At 37.8% G+C, this 18,126-nt stretch overlaps 1 protein-coding gene across 6 annotated transcripts in view; it reads left to right on the top strand.

The window, feature by feature from the left end:
- ARHGEF7 (Rho guanine nucleotide exchange factor 7) overlaps positions 1-18,126 on the top strand; it is a 125,893-nt gene that overhangs the window by 77,077 nt on the left and 30,690 nt on the right. For all 6 annotated transcript variants that reach the window (XM_055801756.1, XM_055801758.1, XM_027777678.2 and 3 more), the window contains 4 exons: positions 4,509-4,631; positions 14,814-14,952; positions 15,866-15,925; positions 17,129-17,275. In XM_055801756.1, coding sequence (XP_055657731.1) covers positions 4,509-4,631; positions 14,814-14,952; positions 15,866-15,925; positions 17,129-17,275 — 469 coding nt within the window. The remainder of the gene's footprint in view (positions 1-4,508; positions 4,632-14,813; positions 14,953-15,865; positions 15,926-17,128; positions 17,276-18,126) is intronic.

Below are 18,126 nucleotides of genomic sequence, written 5' to 3'. Positions count from 1 at the left end.
AAAGTTTTATCCCAGTTTGTCCCTTGCTTTTGGTTATTGTGAATATCAACAGAAATAAGGTTATCATTAAGTGAGTTTGAACACAGTGTCTCAGATTGCCTGAAACAAACGTGTGTATTAAGTGATGTCTGAGAGGTGAAGCAAATAGACAAATAGTGAAAGGCATAGTTGTGAAGAGAGCATTGAAAATTAGACTGATGGATTGTGGGTAAGTTGAATGATGCCTCCATTTGTGCAAACATCAGGTCAAAGTTGTGAAGTGTCCCCCTTATTTTAGTAACCTTGTTAACTGTGAAGCCTCATGAGATAACATCTAATCTTGTGTTTGTTCACAAGCTGCATCCCTTGGAGTTGCTGATCACAATTATCCCTTAATTTTTGCAGACCTTCACTTCTTGTGGGTCTTCTCTGCTATCAGCTTTTAAGTTCAAGGCATTCTCTGTACTGATCTCCTGCAAACTTAGCAAACTTACAATGATGCTCCAGCTCCTTCAAGAGACTGAGAGAGGGGCAGGAAATTCTGCAGTTATCTTTCTGTGGGAAAAGATGGGGAAGAGCGTAAAATGCCACCCAGATAACTGAAAGTTTCCAGTTTGTGGCAGGTTCTGCACATACGCAGGGACATACATTGCTGCATGATGCTCTTATGTTAACCACACAGTCAAGTGAAACTTAGGGGCATCTGATCTCCTTGTAAAAAGAAAACATACAGTGCTGATTACATTTTGTTACCTACTTTTGTTTTAAAATTGCCTTTGTTAGTCTGTGTTTAAATTTGTCTGGATTCAGCACAGTTCCCACAGCCTTTCCCAGAACGTTGTAATGTCCGCTGATGCCAAAACTAAGACAGGTTTCTTCAGAACACACAAGACATAATTGGGTGTTCTGTAATGTCATTCTTTCTCCATTGGCTGCTAGTCTAACTTTAGTCCAGTTTTGAATAGAATCTTAAAGTAAGTGTGATTGAGTAGCAAGGTATTTTCTTTCTTTTCTTGAAATACCTTGTGGTGGGAATCTGTTTTAAGTCTGGAGAAACAGAACTGATAGCTGTCAGATGTAACTCCACAAGCAGATGATGTTAGGTAGTTTAGATGTAGTTGTATGATGATGCCTGTAGCATGTGTACAACAGCAGAGGCTGTTATGGTTCTCTTGATGCTGTAAATGAAATTAAAACATACCTTTGGCCTTTTCATAACTGAAGCTATCACTTTTATGCATATATAATACTTATGTGATTCTTCTTTAAAGTATCAAATATGAGAATATTGGGATGAAAACTTTGGTATAAATTGTAAAATAGCTGTGCTCTTTATACAACACTAATTACTAAAAGTTTTATATCATGTAGTGATAGGCATTAAACTGTTAGTTTTTCAGCAGTTAAAGGAGATACAGATAATTTATTAATTGTTGCTCTAGAAATAGCAGAACACTTGTGACTAATGCATGGATTAGAAAAGTAAAAGGGGATGAGTTGCCAACCCCCTCATGAAGTCCACTAATTAACTTAGTTCAACAAAGAACGTGCAGTATGAAGTTGCAATGCATGTGCAACATGTAAAAGAAAATGTCAGTCTTTCATTCTGCTAAAAGAACAGCAGACTGAGAAGACACAGATGTCTGCATGGTATGAACAGCCTAATTCACTTTCCCTACCCCCCCACCCCTGCCCTGGCACTAAGTACAAAAAGGAATTTAATCATTTTCAGCAACTGTTTACTGGGGCCTCTGACTATTTTATACTGAGTTATATGCCTTGAGTACATCTTCACAGTTTGAGACTTTTGCTGCATCTGTTACTTGAAGAAAGTATTATTAGTTCATGTTTAGATTTATTAAAGGGGACCAGCTGCTAGGCAGGAAATGCTGCTTGGAAGGCTGTAAGAATAGCATTGCTCAGTATGCTGGGGAATGCCCCTGGTTTTCTCCTAAATCCCTGGAAACGTAGCCACTCTATTGATTTCAGAATTTGAACTTTTTTCTGGAAGAGAAATAAAGATGAAAGACAGTAAACCACGGACCCCAGCCTTTAATGTAAGGAGCACTGGTAATGTGATGGGAGAGTACCTGGCACGATGTGCTAGCTGGGGATTCAGCTGTCATTTCCTGGGTGTCTGTAGTGAGTGTTGCTTTCAAATAAGGAAAGGTTTCCCCACCTTGCATTTTGAACACTTGTACGGTTAATTTTTGACTTCATTGGGTAGGCCTTCCCATACTGTACAGAGGGACTGAACAGCTTAGTTGGAGACAGACTTACTGTATTTAAATTTGCGGGAATATTTCTGGGGATGAACTTTGAATTTTAACTACTATGGGCAAACCTAAGGAGTAGGAAAAGATGACAGTGTTTGAGCACCCCCTGCCCAGAGGAGCAGCTGTCATGGAAAGCTGAATGGTTGTTTTCCACTGAAGTTCACTGGAATGCCTCTCACTCTTTCAGAGGGAACATACTAAATATTCTTGGTTAGAAACTGTATGTACATGCTCAGGACAATTACAGAAAATCTTCACTTTTAAAAAAAATACATTTTTTTAAAATTAGAAAAACGATATTCTTCCAGAGAGAATTGTTGGAACTAATATTAGTTAGTGTGAAGCCCTTTGACTGTGCTAACAGTATGTCAGTTGAGTACTTACTTGAGGACTTACTTATCTAGCTTTAGAACAGTGTGGAATATTGGTTTTAAGAGTAGTTAAATGGATAACAACAACAACAACAAAATCCACTGTTTGTCTCATCTCACAAAGAAGCAAAGACTTGTGTTAGGAGATGCAGTCTCTGCAAGGAGAGGAAATGTATGGAGAATTGAAACATTTTATCTTGCAGTGGGTTTGGACAAGGTGTCAGATAAGCTTGTGGTCTAGGGTTGATGAAAACCTGGTGTCCCATTTTCTGGTTGACTTCAGCATGAGTTACACGGTCAGCTACTGCCATACAACCTACTGCTGAAGAGGCTTAGTCCTTCAAGTGGGAGTTGCTCTGTAGAAAATCATAGGGTTTCATCCCTTCTGACACCCTTACAACATTGTTCACTTGTTTGTCCAATTTATTCTTTCTCACATAGGAAGCAATCTAGTATAGATATTTTTGAGTGGTTCTGAGAATGGTGATATAGTAGCAGGAAAGAAGCATGGCGAGTTAAGAGTGTATGCTTCTTCCCATCAGTTGTGTTCAATTTGAAAATAATTTTAGATTTTAAAAAAGAATGTGAGTGTGCCCTTATTTGCATCTGAAGTATGCAGCTTAAGGAGATGCTAAGAATAAGATTGGAAGAGTTGCAATTTTCTTTCTCCTCTTCCCCCCTGCTTGTACAGATGCAAACTCAGAAGTCAGACTTTTACTTTCTGCTGATCGTACCGGTTCTAAGTGGGTGTCAGATGGGCAATTTCAAATATTTATGCTCCAAATATTTTCTTACTGCAATTTTAGATGAGTTTCTGCTAAAAAAGTTTTGAACAATACACTGTGTATATCATATTATCTTTCTTCATATCCTGTCCTCCCTTATTTATATGAATAAATATGCACATATTTCTCTGACAAACCTAATCAAAGTTCATTAGGTTCACTGACTGTGTGCAAGTAAGCTTTTCTTCTAAATACTCTTTCGCTTCCCGAGTCATCTTTTTTTGCTAGTCACTGAGCCTTCTGTTATTTAAGCACCGTTCTATGCTAGGAAAAATAAGCTCTTCTGAACAGAATTGTGAATTTTTTCTTCACTGCTTAGCAAGTGTGGTGCATTTGAGCATGAAAGATGAAGTAAGTATGAGGTATAGAAAGTATTTCTGTACTGATGGTGGTAAAGCAGCACTCTTTCCCTAGTTAAAAGCCAACATAAAAGTCCTTTATGGTCCTTAAACACAGATTAATGACAATTGTGTGAAAACAGCCTGTTACTGCACTGTGACTGGCTTCTATATGTGCTATCAGAGCTTAATATGATACTTAGGCTTAAAATATTTATTAAAAGATTTATCATCTCTGCTAGTGTAGGGTAGAGGGAGAGAGTCCTGTTACTGCTCCATTCAGTTTTTGTCTAAGTGCTGAAATACTGCTTTTAAGATTTGGCATGGCATATATAAGTGGATAGTAAACTGTTCTAACAGGTAGGTATATTGACTAAAAATCAAACTCCTAAGAAAGGTGCTAACTACTACTAGTTCTTGAAAAAGTTCTGCTGAATGACTGTCTTATAGGTATATACCATATTCTGCCTATACTGTGGTGGCATAATCGGGCCTGACAGTTATAGGTAAGCTGTGAAGCTGTAAAGAAGGAAGAAAAAGGTGTTGGTTGCTGGTCAGTGACAACAGAAACCTATCTGATTTTTATTTGGAAAAAAACAACAAACCAACAGCATAAAAAAAACCCCAAACAACAAACCCACAAACCCACCACCCAACAACAAAACAAAACTCCAGTATACGCTGCTTTTCCAGGCTTTAATTTATTTCTGTGTCTGGTTGGTATTACAGTGATTTCTTCTTTACTACTCTGTTTTTTAGGTTACCTGAAGCTCAGCAGAGAGTTGGAGGATGTTTTCTAAATTTGATGCCACAAATGAAAGGCTTATACCTTGCATACTGTGCCAACCATCCATCAGCGGTAAATGTTCTCACAGAACACAGGTATGTTCACTTTGCCATTTTTTAAGTCTGATAAAAAAAAAGTGCATAGAATATACTCATGTTGTAAAGCTGTGATGTCTCTCTTGACACAGATTTGGTATAGTAAAGCATGTTTAAGGGGAAAAAAAAATAAAGGAAAAAACCCACCACAACACAGAGCTGTTCCATATGATCAAGACCAGCTTGTTGCTTTTGGCAGTGCGTTATCAATCGCTTGAGAGAGTTTTCTCATTTAAAAACACATGCTGGACTCTGACTACATAAGCAAACTGTACTGACAGTCATCTTCATTTTAAAAATGTCGAGAACAAAACAAGTTTGTGAAATTATGGCATAATTGACATGATTACTAGTAGGCTTTTTAGATGGTGAGTTTTAACTTACCCCTCTAAAAGCCTGTACACTTGTATATACTTTATAATGGTATACCCTTAGCTTTACTTTTGAGTAATATTAAAGCAGTGTGAGCTTTTCAAGTTTACAAGATTGGTGTTTCCTCTGTGTGTAAGAAGCACGATGCTGAGTTAATACGATGTAGGTTGCTCAGCTTTGGGATAGACTTTGAATTTGCATAGAACATGCCCTGTGTCACCTTGAGGGAAGAGTGTTGAGGCCAGAATTTGATTAAAGAAGTCAGGTTTCACAAAATTTTCCTGTGTATTCTTCTGATGAGCATGTGCTGAAGCAGCTGTTACTTCAGGGCTTTCTATGCTTGCTTGTGGTGCAGGACAGAACCATGAACTTCCAGGACAAATTCTAGCAGGATGTCTGTTCTTCTTGCTTCACAACCCCCCTCCCCCTTTTTTTTTTTTTTTTTGTATTGATGTGATGGACCAAAGTAGAGATATTTTGTATATTCTTAACATTCCCTAAAAAAAGAAGCATAACTGATTTGTTTGCTATAGTGGTAGCGTCTTCCAAGAACTCACATTTTGTTTAAACAGCAACACTATGTGGTGTATTTGTAAGCTCAACTGAAAATATTATAAATAAACCTTCTAGCTACCAAATACTATGATGAACTATCACTTACATTAGTAAGACATGTAACTGTGTTCCAACACCAGTTTGAAAAATAAAGCTGAAAAATTGCATTGCAATATAGCCAGCAAGAAGGATTTTTGAGAAGCAATGACAAATTAAACTTAAAAAAAAAAAAGTTTAAAACTCCCTGATGAAACCCTGTAGCGTTTGTTTTCTTTCAAATGGCCTACTTCCAGTATCACTTACTCTAAATGGTAAATATTTAGGTGATCCATACCTATGTGGGTTTTAATACTCTTAGGCTTAAAGTTTTTGTTTGTTCACATTTTTATGCTCTTTCTATACAGAAGTCTGGGATTTAATGTATAGATGGAAGATGGCAAGTGATAGCTAAGTGATCGTCTACATTTCTTAAGATTTGGAGATATTTGTAGAAGAATGTCCTAGCTCTCTGAACTTTTGGAAAACACAGGGAATAGCTATGTCTGAAGAAACCGTGATAGAAATGTGAGGAAGAAAGCCATTTTGTTTTGCAAATGGAGAAGTATTTCTCCTCCTCCTGTTGCTTTGTGCGTAAGTTGTCCCAAGAAAAACTCAGCTTCTGATCTGTGGAGTCAGCTCCCTATCAAATCCTGGTGGAGTCAATATAAGTATAATAGAACAGTTAAGTAATGTGCTGTTGAAGTAAGTTCAAAGCAATTGTCTTGTTCATAAGAGATAGCTCAAGGGGAGACAAGCTGTGATAAGCAGCTTTATTTAATGCTATCGTGTTGCCAGGCATGAGTCAACAGAAGTGAATCCCGTTGTTGTTGTTTTTTTCATTATGCCTATTTTATTATTCTAGCCCTTCATTTTTGAACATTGCTGTAGGTAGCAAGTGGCTTGGCTAAAAAACCTGCTTGAGCTGGCTGCCATGAAGAAATCTGAAGGTGGCTGTAAGCAGTTCTGAACCTTTTCTTCTCAGAAAGCTTTTAACTACATTGTTTTAAAGGTGTAGGGGGGGAAGAGAGGAGTAATAAACTGTTTCAGGCATGAAGAAAAGGAAAATACTCAGAACTGGCTCCTTGTCTATTTAGCTGAGATGTTTTTAGTGTGTGAAAGCATCCCTCATAAACATTAATGTAAAAATTACTGTAAGGTTTGAGGATAGTCCTGATTGTAGTAATAATAAAACCACTACACTAGGGTTAATACTAGATAATACTGAACTGCATTTTTTCAGACATCAAAAACCAAGGTTTAGACTCTTTTTAAGAAACTGGTGATTTGTTGACTGTCTTTGTGATACAGTTTTAGCAGAGTGTCCAAAAGCATTATGTGTGTTTTCAAACCGGCAAAAATATAGCAGAGAAATAGGTCTTGGATTTGAATATCATGTTTGTAACAGCTGTGCTATTCAGTAGCAGTTTAGAGAGAGAAAAAAGGAACAGTCTGGAGCAGTTTGATTTGGAACTTAAATTAACTGTCTACAGCAGATTATTTTTTGCCATGAACTCTGTGCACTTCATAAACTGAACACATATGCATTAACTGCTTCTAAAAGCTTTGCTGCAAAAAAAACCAAACACCCTAGCAGATAATTTAAAATCAGATTCTTATACCACAAAATTAGTATTTTCTGCAGTTTATTAAAGTTCACTTCCTTTTGGTGGGAGCTACACCAACAAAAAACCTACAGAATTGCTGTAGGTGAAACTTCAAAAACTAGTTCGGTTTTTTATTATATAAAATATACTAGTTATATTATTGTGTTTCTACTGTTGCTGACTGAAAACAACTTAAAGGAAATTTGCTGTTATTTAGAAGCATTAACTGTATTGTTTCTTTAACCAGTTGGATCACTGTAACATCAAAATTATAAGCATCTGGTTTGGAATTTTACACATGAGGTTTTTATATGTCATTTTCTGAGGCATGTCAAGCATGGTCTTAGAGCAGTGTTGTAATACTTTTTAAAATGTCATTGACACCTGGTAAAGACTCTGTTGTATGCATCTGTATAGATAAAACGTGATATTAACTTAGAATTTTTTGGACTTATTCAAAAAAAGGAGGTTTTGACTATAGCGTTTTTGTGAAGTCAGTTCTAAATAGCAGTACTTGGTATGGGGCTGAAGGGCATTCAATTGGAATGTGACTGTCATCTTTTTCTTTCTCCTTTTTTTTAAATACCCTTCAGTATGAATACCAACCCTGTTTCCTCTTTCTCTTCTTTATTTGCTTCTTGATCATATGTAGCAGCAATGTGGGGGCTTCTCTTCGGTTATTACAAAATAAGGGGATATATGCTCATATGTTTTCATTGATGCCTGTTTACATAAATACACAGTTGGGGATGAAGGGGGTTAATTATAGTACTTAATAAATAAAGAGATTTTACATGTTCAAATCGTCAAAGCTGCAAACATCTTTAATTTCCTGAAGTTGATAATTAATAGTTGAACTACTGAAATGAGTATCGTTAGAGACCTGAGTGTATGTGAATATGAAGAAATGAGAATAAAAGCTAATAATACATACAGGAGTTCAGGTTCCAGAGTTGCATGCTTCTGAGGTTGTATTTGCCTGAGAATCACAACAAGAAAAAAATCTGTTAAGTTTCGGAACGGCTTCTCTTATTCCTTCCAGTTGTGGGACTGTTTTAGCCAAGGCGTTAGACTTGATACTCAACATATTTCTCCAGTTGTAGAGAATCTTGAAATTTGGTAGGTACTTTCTGCCTCAAATTGTTTCAGAGCTGTTGCGTGGATTCTTTTCCCAGAAATAAAATTCTTTGTGTAATCAATCAATAATTTTGAAGAAATAAGTCACTTTTCCTTAGGTCTGTCATCATTTCTTATAATTTGTGTCTTAAGCCACTGGCTAGAACTGAAGGGGTGGAGTTTGCCGGGTACAGCTGGGGGTGGCTCTGATGAAGCTCAGCATCTCGCATGTTTCCACCACTGCCTCTTGTTCTCCTTGTTCCCTTCTGTCATAGCGGCTCTAGTGCCACTGTATGCGATCCCTATTTCATTTACTTATTCTGTAACACTCATACTTTCTTTGGCTCCATTGTATGAGGTTTGTTTCTAATATCCCATAGTTTTGCTCGGAGATCCCAGTTCCCTAGGTAATCCAATATAATAATACAGTATTATTTTAGGAGATAGTTTTGCTAGCTGGTGAGAGCAGTGCTGCCTTGAGGGCGTAGTGTCTAGTCAAAGTAGCATTGGTTTCTGTGTGTGCTTCTGATCATAGACATGCTTGCCTTCTAGTAGGAGAAGAAACAGGCTGAGCAACCCAAGGTGTGAAAGAATGAATTTGTCTCAAATTAAAAAACCCAGCTGGATACAAGTATAGAAATGGGTAATTGCAGTGGAGAAAGATAGCTAACACCTCGTGTTGCCGAGACTACCTGGGGATGATCACAGTGCTTACTGCAAGGAGAAACTCCAGCCAAGAAAAAGAGGAGACAGAAGCTAGGACTGAGACTTTGTGGACTGTATCCACAATCACAAGAGGAAGGATACATGAGTGTAGAACTGACTGGAGAATGGATAACGTAATTAAAAAAAATAATAGTCTCAGGGCCCACTGATCAGTGGACATAAAACTCTTGTGAAGAAATATGGAGAGTACAGACTCGAGGTAATCAGCATTAAGTATATAATTATTGGGGGGTGAGGGGTGAGAGGTTTTTAAGCTTTTTTTTACTTTGTTTAAACAACAGTATGTTTATTTTAAAAGAAAATGGAAGAAAAATGTTTCCAAAAGAATACAATTTGATGAGAAGGCAGCCAGAAAATAGTAATATACACCTGCTATTTTTATTTTGTTAAGTATCAAGCCAGTTCTCAGCTGCAAGAAAGCTATTCACAAATCTTTGCTTGTTCAGATGTTAATTTTGCAAGATTCTTCTCTTCTCTCAGATAACATGTCCCAAGCATATTCTACACTTGCATCACAGACCTAGCAGTCTGGATAAAATGTGTGGAGCTGAAACATCACAAATTACTCCAAGTAACTGGAGCGTTGAATACAAATCAGCTTGAGTCAGAAAACTCTGTGCCTCCCCCACTTTGGTGCATCCCTGAGCCTGCAAGTGTGCAGGCTGATGTCATACACCAAGCAACAGTCCCCGGGAGAGGAGCTTGACTGGGAAGTTTTAGCACTAGGAAATTAAAAGCTGCGGTTGAGGGGTTGTTGAGCCACGCTGTGCCACAGCGTTCTCAAAATGCGGTGCCTGTGTGCAGTCCTCAGACCCCTCAGCAGCGATAGCTCGTGCTCCATCTATTACAAACAAAGACCTACTTCAGAAGTGTAAGTTGTGACTTTAAATGTATATGTTCTAGTTCCTGGATCTGCTTTTCCTCAAGTTTAAATGGCTTGCTTTTTTTTTTTGCCTTCCGTTACTGTAGGCACATCTGAACTTGTCTTCCCTTCGCGCAATTTGATTTGCAGCTTTTGAGGCAGTTGTACTAAGAAAGATTTGAATGTATTAATAGGGCTTAAAGACACTTTTCATGGTGACCTTGAAAGTGTCTCAAGCTGTGAACTAACTAGTCTGGAGTGGGGAGAACTCTTCAGTTCGAGATTTCGGGATAAATGAAACACAGCGCTTCTGTATGCTTCTCTGCATTTTATTCTGTAAAATGACGCAAGTAGTGAATTCAAATCTCAGCTGCCTCTTTCTGAAAAGCTACTTATTTAGTCACAACTGCCTAAGTTGATGATTTCACTGTTCAAAAGTTTTTCCTGTTCAGCTAAATGATACCTTTTTAAAAAAATATACTGCCTAGCTGTGGGCTGGAGTTTTATTTAGCATAGACTACCTAGGAGAGTGTGGTAATTGCAGGCAGTGACTGAAACTGTGACATGAAATAGCCATTGTCTGTCTTGTCTTTCGCAAAGCAGCTGTGCTTTTAAGCTAATGACATGGACTTTTTAAGCTGCAATTAATTAAAAAACAATTGTGAGCTGTTGTCATATTCAAACAGTATTTTAACTGACCCATATTTTATTGAAAGTAAACCTTTCCATTATGCCCTGTATTGTATTTGTCCTTTGTGAATAAATGAAGGATGCTTGCTTTAAGCCTTGAGTTAAAGGAACATCCATTTTGCCTGTGTCCACAAAGCTGCAGAAGTAGCAGGTCAGTTTAGCATGAGTAGACTACTAATGGGGTCTACGTGATGGAACTGCTCAGACAAAATTTTTGGGTACTATTGTATTAAAAATGTGTGTTCATACTAGCGTTTGAACAAGCTGGCATGTCCAAACTTGTCAGAGGGAAGCACAGAAGTGTATGAAAGGAAACATTGTCCTCTTGGGAATGTTGAGAGGAAAGCTACGTCATTCACTTTTAATTACACCTATTAACACTGCTCCCTTGAAAAGGTTTCCTGATGATGCCATTGCTAAGCCTGTTTTTCAGGACTTTGTGTACATTTCAAGTGAGCTGAGGTTTAAACTTGCTTTGTAGGTTCCTATACTGTGATTAAGTAAAAAGGAGGTAATATACAGCAAAGTATCTTGCGTCAAAGAGCAGTGAATGGCCTGGAAACTGCTGCAACATTGCGTAACCACAGTGTGTTTACTTAAACGCACTGCAGAGTAGACAGTGAAAACAAGATAATATCAGAATTTTGTTTCGGGTTTCCAAGTAGTCAGTGTTAATTCAGGCTACAGTGAGGTTTTTTTCCTGTTTTCTCACATCCATTTCATAATGTCGAAGTTGGGAAGAAATGGAACAGTGATAATGCAAATTAAAAATGTGAATGTGGGTGAAATGGTAACTGATGCTCCTCCTACTGTAGAGGCATTAAATTTAAAAAACAAAAACACCAAAAAAACCAAACAAAAAAAAGGGTGGGGGGGAAGAAGCACAAGCATTGTGTTAGTGGATAGCTCAGCAAATACTATGAATATAATGCACTTGTATGCATCCAGCAGCAAGGCAATGGCTGAAGTTATTAGGGGGGGGGGGGGTGGGGCTTGCCTCTTTGTACTCTAATGGCAAAAATTAACACTGTTAGAACAATATTAGATTGAATGGCCTTTGGCCAAATGGTATTTGCATTTGGCATGTCTTGTAGAACATACTGCTATGTCAGGAAGAAAAGGGAATCTGTGCAGATATGCGTATGGATTATGCTGCCTGAAATGGGAAAGAACAGCAGATAACATGAAGGGGAATAGTTGATAAAGTTAGGCAGCTGGGGCTGAAGCAAACAAAATGCAAAGAATGAGTTTAAACAGTTACTTGCTGTTGGTTCTTGTAGCAAATGTCTACCTTAAAATAGATGAAGATACTTATCAAGTGCCATATGTAATTCTACTTTATGATGCTGACGTGGATGAAGGAGGGTGTTTACAGGGGGAATTAATGGATAAGACCAAAAAAAGCAGTGGCATACACATGATCAGTGTCATATACACAGTGAATTGAGACTTAAAACCACTGAGTACCTTCTGACAGAAGGGCTTTCACAGGTGAAACTTGGTATTGGAAATGATGTGCCATAGCATCATTTGTCTGCCTCATCACTGGCTGGAAACAGCTTCTTCCCTTTTAGCAGGGTCAGGAGGAGAGGATGTGTCACCATACCATAGCCATGCAGCTTAATGTTTCAGTGAATTAGCCTGAATGATGAATAAATAGTTGGTAACACTGTAAAACCAAAATGTGAGTCAGAATCCTTAGTCATATTTAGGGTGCCACCAGAATCAGTTAATTTCTGAAGTTGGTGTGACTTTATGCTGAGTGAGGTCTGTGACCAAGAAAGTCTAAGGCAAGGGAAGTCATCAGACTCTAGATGTTCAGAGTTGGCCAGATTTAGTTGATTTTAAATTCAAGCTAGAAGATTACTCAGGTTTATCTGTGTTGCATTATCATAATTCTTCGTGCAAGGTACTGTAGGAGGTTTTTCAGTGGGTTTTCATTTTGGTTAAAACCTGATCATGGCACAAACTCATTTTAGAAGGCCTGGTGTTGCTGATAAATGTTGCTTGAGAGGGATGTAGCAAGGTCTGCTTAGTGGAGCTATGGGCATTGTCAAACACGGGAAGCCTTTTGCATCTTTAAAATGCAAAGCAGGTGTTGGGAAATCCCCTCGCTGATTTCTCAGCTCTGCAGTTGAATACAGCAGAAATTGCACAAATGCAGGCACCTAGTCAAAATGGGGGTGGAGTGCTGCTCTAAAAGAGGTGGCATAAGGTTGTGCTGGAACTGACAATGCAGAAACGTTGCTGGATGTGTTTAAGCAAGGTACTGTAAATAAACACCAATTAACTAATATGAAGACAAGTAAACTTTGGAGTAACTGTAGGAAAAAGTACTTTCTCATCTGTGAACCTGGGGAAGCTTTAGGAGCTGGAAGGAGAGAGATCCGGGTGGGATGGTGGGTAAAGCACTTACATTGGGATGGAGGGGTCACAGTTCACGTTCTAATTCTGCTCTCTTCCTTTTGGACAAATGACATTAATAAGCAAAGTGTCACTTGTTCTGAAATGGAAAGGAGAGTGTGTGTGTGTGTCTGAAGAGGTCTGTTTTGTCTTACTCCTATGTAATGCTTTTGTATAGCATGACTCACTAGTAACTGAGCATGTGTATTATGGCAGTGTACTATCAGTGTTTTTTTCCTAGGGAAATTGAGCAGGTCAAGATTTTCTTTCACTTCTGCATGAAAACACTGTGTCATAGGTTTGGAGATCCTTGCCCTTCCGTTTTTGTTACTGAGGCCATAATGTACAAGTGTTTCCTCCCTTATTGCTTTTGGTGTTTGACACTGTTTTTACACTTCCTAAAAGTACTGAAGCTGATAGCTGGCTAAGGCTTCCTTTGAGAAATGAGACTATGCCGATCACCAGGGAGGGGAAAAAAGTTGTAGTAGTAATTCTGACTTACAGGGGTGTAATGCTGTTAAGCCGTAGAAAGTAAGGACTTTCAGGATATCTTAGAGTAGAATTTACTGTCACATGGTAGTAGTGGGTTTTGTTGTGGTTTTTTTTGAGAACTAGTGAATGTAATGCAACAGGGCCTCAAAACATGAGCAACCTCATCTGCAGATGTCTAGAATGACATAGCTTGAATGCATGTTATATTTTTTTTTTAATAAGTGGCTCTCAGTTTCCTTAATTTAGATTTTTTTTTTTGTCTTTAGAATCCCATGTTCTTCTGCAACTTGTATTTTCTGAAGCCTGGAAAGCAGCCCAGATGTTACCATGGCTTCCTTTCCCCACAGAGAGGGCTCATTTTATTCCTGGTCATTTAAAGTCTTGAAAAACTTGTCCTCTACCATGGTCTTCTGAAATCTCTGCTTTATAAGGAAGCAGAAGATGCATCTATTTTAAGTTTCCTTGATAGCAGAGTAAGCTGAAATTTCCAGGATACGTTGCTGTTTTAACTGAGTTAATGAAAAAGTTGAGGACTTGGGCCAGTTCTTAGAAATTATTCAATTATGAAAAAACATCTGGATAGGGGAGGCAGTTCATGATACTTGGCGAGCATGAATTTCTTTCAGCGGCTTTGCTGTCAAAACAAGTGTTGCGTAATTACACCCTCAGTGAAACCCTAACTCATTTGAGAATAGATTGTGCAGTAATTATTCCTCTTATGGTCTACCATTTGTATGGCTGTTGGTTAGTTGGTCATTTTGCAGTAACACCTTGGACGTGTGAGGTGAGGCCATTAAACATGTAAATGTGGGATGAAAAAGGTTCTGAAATATTCTGTGTCTTCCTGCTAGTGCCTGACACCTTAAAAATATCAATGCTTGATTAAATGTGAAACCATTGACTCATTTATGCTTGTGTATTACCTGTGTAAACCACCTGTAAGGTCAGATGGCATTTTACTAGAATAAAGAGCAGAGTAATAAAATACAGTGCAAATGGCTTTATTCTGTAATTGTTGCTTGTATGGGGTAGCATTTAGGAGCTGGTTTTGAGTGTCAGTTGCCTAGAATGGTGGTTTTGAACATATGTCTGTTGTTCCTTAGATGGACCCCAAATCCGCACACGTCTCTGTTCCTGTATTTTATTTAATGCAGATACTGATTGCAGTACTGGAGTTGTACTTCAATTACTTTTTTATTTATTTGGCCTCATGTTTTATTGGAAGAATTCTTTGCAGATGAAAGACTGAAGTGAAGAATTCCATGTAATTTTAATTGTCTTGGTAATTTGGTCTCAATTTGCTTAAATATTTTGTGTACGCAGTGAGGAGCTAGGAGAATTCATGGAGATGAAAGGTGCCAACAGCCCTGGGATCCTTGTACTGACCACGGGCCTCAGCAAACCTTTTATGCGTCTGGATAAATACCCCACGTTACTCAAAGAACTTGAAAGGCACATGGAGGTATATCTTATCAGCATTTATGTTCCAGCTTAATGATGATTTGACAACAATTATTTTAAAGGTACATGTCAAACATGATGGGACCCAAAATTACATTTGTTTGCTCTTCTGTCAGCCTTCTAAGATATGGGCTGCAATGGCTTGAAACTTACTGCAGTAAAACTTCCTGTAAAAGCTAAATGTTTAAAGTAAAACTAGCCAGAGAAGCTAATCCTCACTCCTAGAACAGTCTTGCCAGGGTCTTTGATTGCCGTTGACTTGGCATTGAATGTGTCTCCTGCATACTACTTGAGGCTACTTTATCTTGTAGAAGGAGTGCTGCTTCTCATCTTAGACCTCAGCATGTTGAACATGTCACCGAAATAGTCCCTTTTGACTTCTACTGAATACTGTCCAAAAATGCCCTTTCCCGTGTGGGAAGGAGTTTGAGGAGCTACTGTTTTCCGCCTTTGCGTTTCATAAGTTAGATTTTTGGAGTGTGAAGGAGGGACTTAAATAGAAAGCGCATGGGTCTTTGTCTTTTCACAGAGTTTGGTTTGTCAGTGACAACAGAACATACTAATCTGAGGGATCTAGTTTGTGAGAAATCTAGTCTGAGACAAAGCTAACATGCCAAATAAAACTCTAATATAAACACTTTCCTAATAGGATTTCAAAATCTCTTATCCACTAGGTCTTGTAAAACTTTCTTGGCTATATTTTAAGTATAAGATTGTTTTGTGACTCGTCATTTTTACTACAAGCAAGACCACCAGTGTTTGGTGTAAGAATAAGATTGCTGTGAAAAGCGAGCAGATTGGTCTACAACTTCTATTTTACAGAATTGTTTATTTGTTTTCAGTTATGCCTCTAAAACTTTTTAAATCAATTTTACTAGAACTAAAGTTATGTATGTTTTCTCCGTTGTTTTTAGGATTATCATCCGGATCGTCCAGATATTCAAAAATCCATGACTGCCTTCAAAAATCTTTCTGTAAGAGTGATAAAAAATAGATGGTATATTTTAAATAGAATGTTTTCTATTTTTATCGCCCTCTATTGCTTTAAAAAATGAAGCTTTTTAGTAAATATTTGTATAAGAAATTTCTGAAAGCCTGGAAGTTGCTGGTGTTTGAGCAGGGCTAAGGATGGTAATTTGCTGGGGAGTTATAGCAAATAGGTTATTGATGCAAGAGCCACACGAAGCATTCTGCACCTCTTGGTCTGCTCTCTTACTCATGCTTCTGCTTTTCTACTAGTTCTAGCATAACTAGTGTCCTGAAGAAGGGCTTCTTTACAACAATTGAGTATATTTTCTGAGTTTTTTCTAAAGGGCATTCCTTCTAGGGGAATGATGTTGAAGCTGGGAGAGGATTAAGGGGAGAGTGCTAGTGAAGTTCAGAAGATACGAAACTTCTAGTTACAATTGGAGCACAAAGTCTAATTTCAACAGATGAGCTGTCTGTTACTGTCTTTAAAACAGGGGAAAAAACACACCTCAACTGCAACAAGCATATATTTAATGCAGTCTCAGTTACTATAAACTTAATGTTTTGTGCTTCCTGTTAGGAGTGTGTACTGGTAGTAACCTGGCATTTTCTATTTTTTACTTTTAAAGCAGAAGTTTAGCATTATCTGTGTTCAGAAGAGGTTTGAGGATCCTATTCTATTGGGTGCTTTACAAACAAAAGGAAACAATTTTTGTTGAGGAAAATGTGAATGAATGGGAGTACAGCTAGTAGGGCATGTTGGAGACATAAGAATAGGTGCACAAGGTTATATACACTCATAGCTTGCACAATTGGCTTAGCTCTTTTTACTGAAGGAGGATGATCAGATGTATAGTCATGTGTATTTGTGACAGCTTTGTTAATCTTTTCTGCTAGGGCTAGCCATTTTTGGTTGGAAGTACAGAAATTTAAAATGTAAAGAAAGGAGAAGTTTGAGCTATGACTGAATTTGGAACAATAACTGAAGTCAGTATTTTGAAAGGAAAAGTAATAATACTGAAGCTAGTGAAACTGGCTTTATAAGAAATAGCGGTAATAGTTATCTAATTGAAAACGCTGCAAGTTAGGTGCTGTCTTCTGTGTACTACAAGCACAACAGTAAATACAACTGTAGTGGTATTTCTACCCTTAACCTGCTCCAAATTGATAGAGTTGATAGAGATGGTATTTTTCCCTGTGTTTGTTAGGCACAATGTCAAGAAGTACGGAAACGGAAAGAACTTGAACTACAAATACTGACAGAAGCTATCCGTTGTTGGGAGGGAGAGGATATTAAAACACTTGGCAATGTGATTTACATGTCCCAGGTCATGATTCAGTGCGCTGGAAGTGAGGTAACGTCCTTCTCATGTTTACTACAGGTCTTTCCATTTTGAATAACATTAACTATAATCATTACTTAGCAGAAATAAACAGAATGCTTCGGAGACCCTAATCCAGACTAAAATCTTTCTCCGTTGTTTTAAGGCTTTTACTACAAAACCTGAAATAAATTTCCTTGAAGGTGATGAGTGGTTTCATCTGTAAAATTTAGTGAAACATAACCAAATGTATCAGTTTAAACATTGTAGTAAGATGATTTTGCAGGACTGTTTCCAAAGTACCTAATTAAACAGGATTTTCCATGTGCAGTTATGTTAGCATGATCATTTTGCGTAGCAGTTAGTGGTGTGTTTTACTTAACAAAAACTTCCAAGTTTTGTTTTGTAAGGTGTCTGAGGCACGCTCTTTCCTTGCTGTTTTGGGCACTTTGCTCAAGTCATAGATTTTGAAATACAAGCTTGAGAACCAAGTGGTTTTGGAGAAATAGAATAAAGAGACATTATACAGTTGGAAGTGATGCTGCAAAGTCTGGGGTGATTTTTTTTAAAAACAAAACAAACAGAACACACAAGAGGTGGTCCTACCAGAAATACTGTTAAAAGAATCTTAAAACCAAGTGCTAAAAGAAAGGAGATGTTTTACAGGTTACTGACATGTTTTTACTGTAAGTTGTTCCCCTGTAAAATCAATGAAGCTTTGAACTTGATCCGGGCTTTGAATTGCAACCTCATTCAGTCAGTTTCCACCCTTAGAACAAAGATGTCTATAAATATGAAGAAAGAGAAAAGTTTTTATGTAACTGAATATTTAAAAAACTGTCACCTGTTATTTCTCTCAGGTATTTTGTTAGGTGTTAAATAAG

The sequence above is a fragment of the Falco peregrinus genome, chromosome 4 (genome assembly GCF_023634155.1).
Source record: "Falco peregrinus isolate bFalPer1 chromosome 4, bFalPer1.pri, whole genome shotgun sequence".
In the NCBI taxonomy this organism is placed as follows: domain Eukaryota; kingdom Metazoa; phylum Chordata; class Aves; order Falconiformes; family Falconidae; genus Falco; species Falco peregrinus.
Note: the sequence above shows the minus strand (reverse complement) of the source record. Positions and strands in the feature narration are given on the sequence as shown.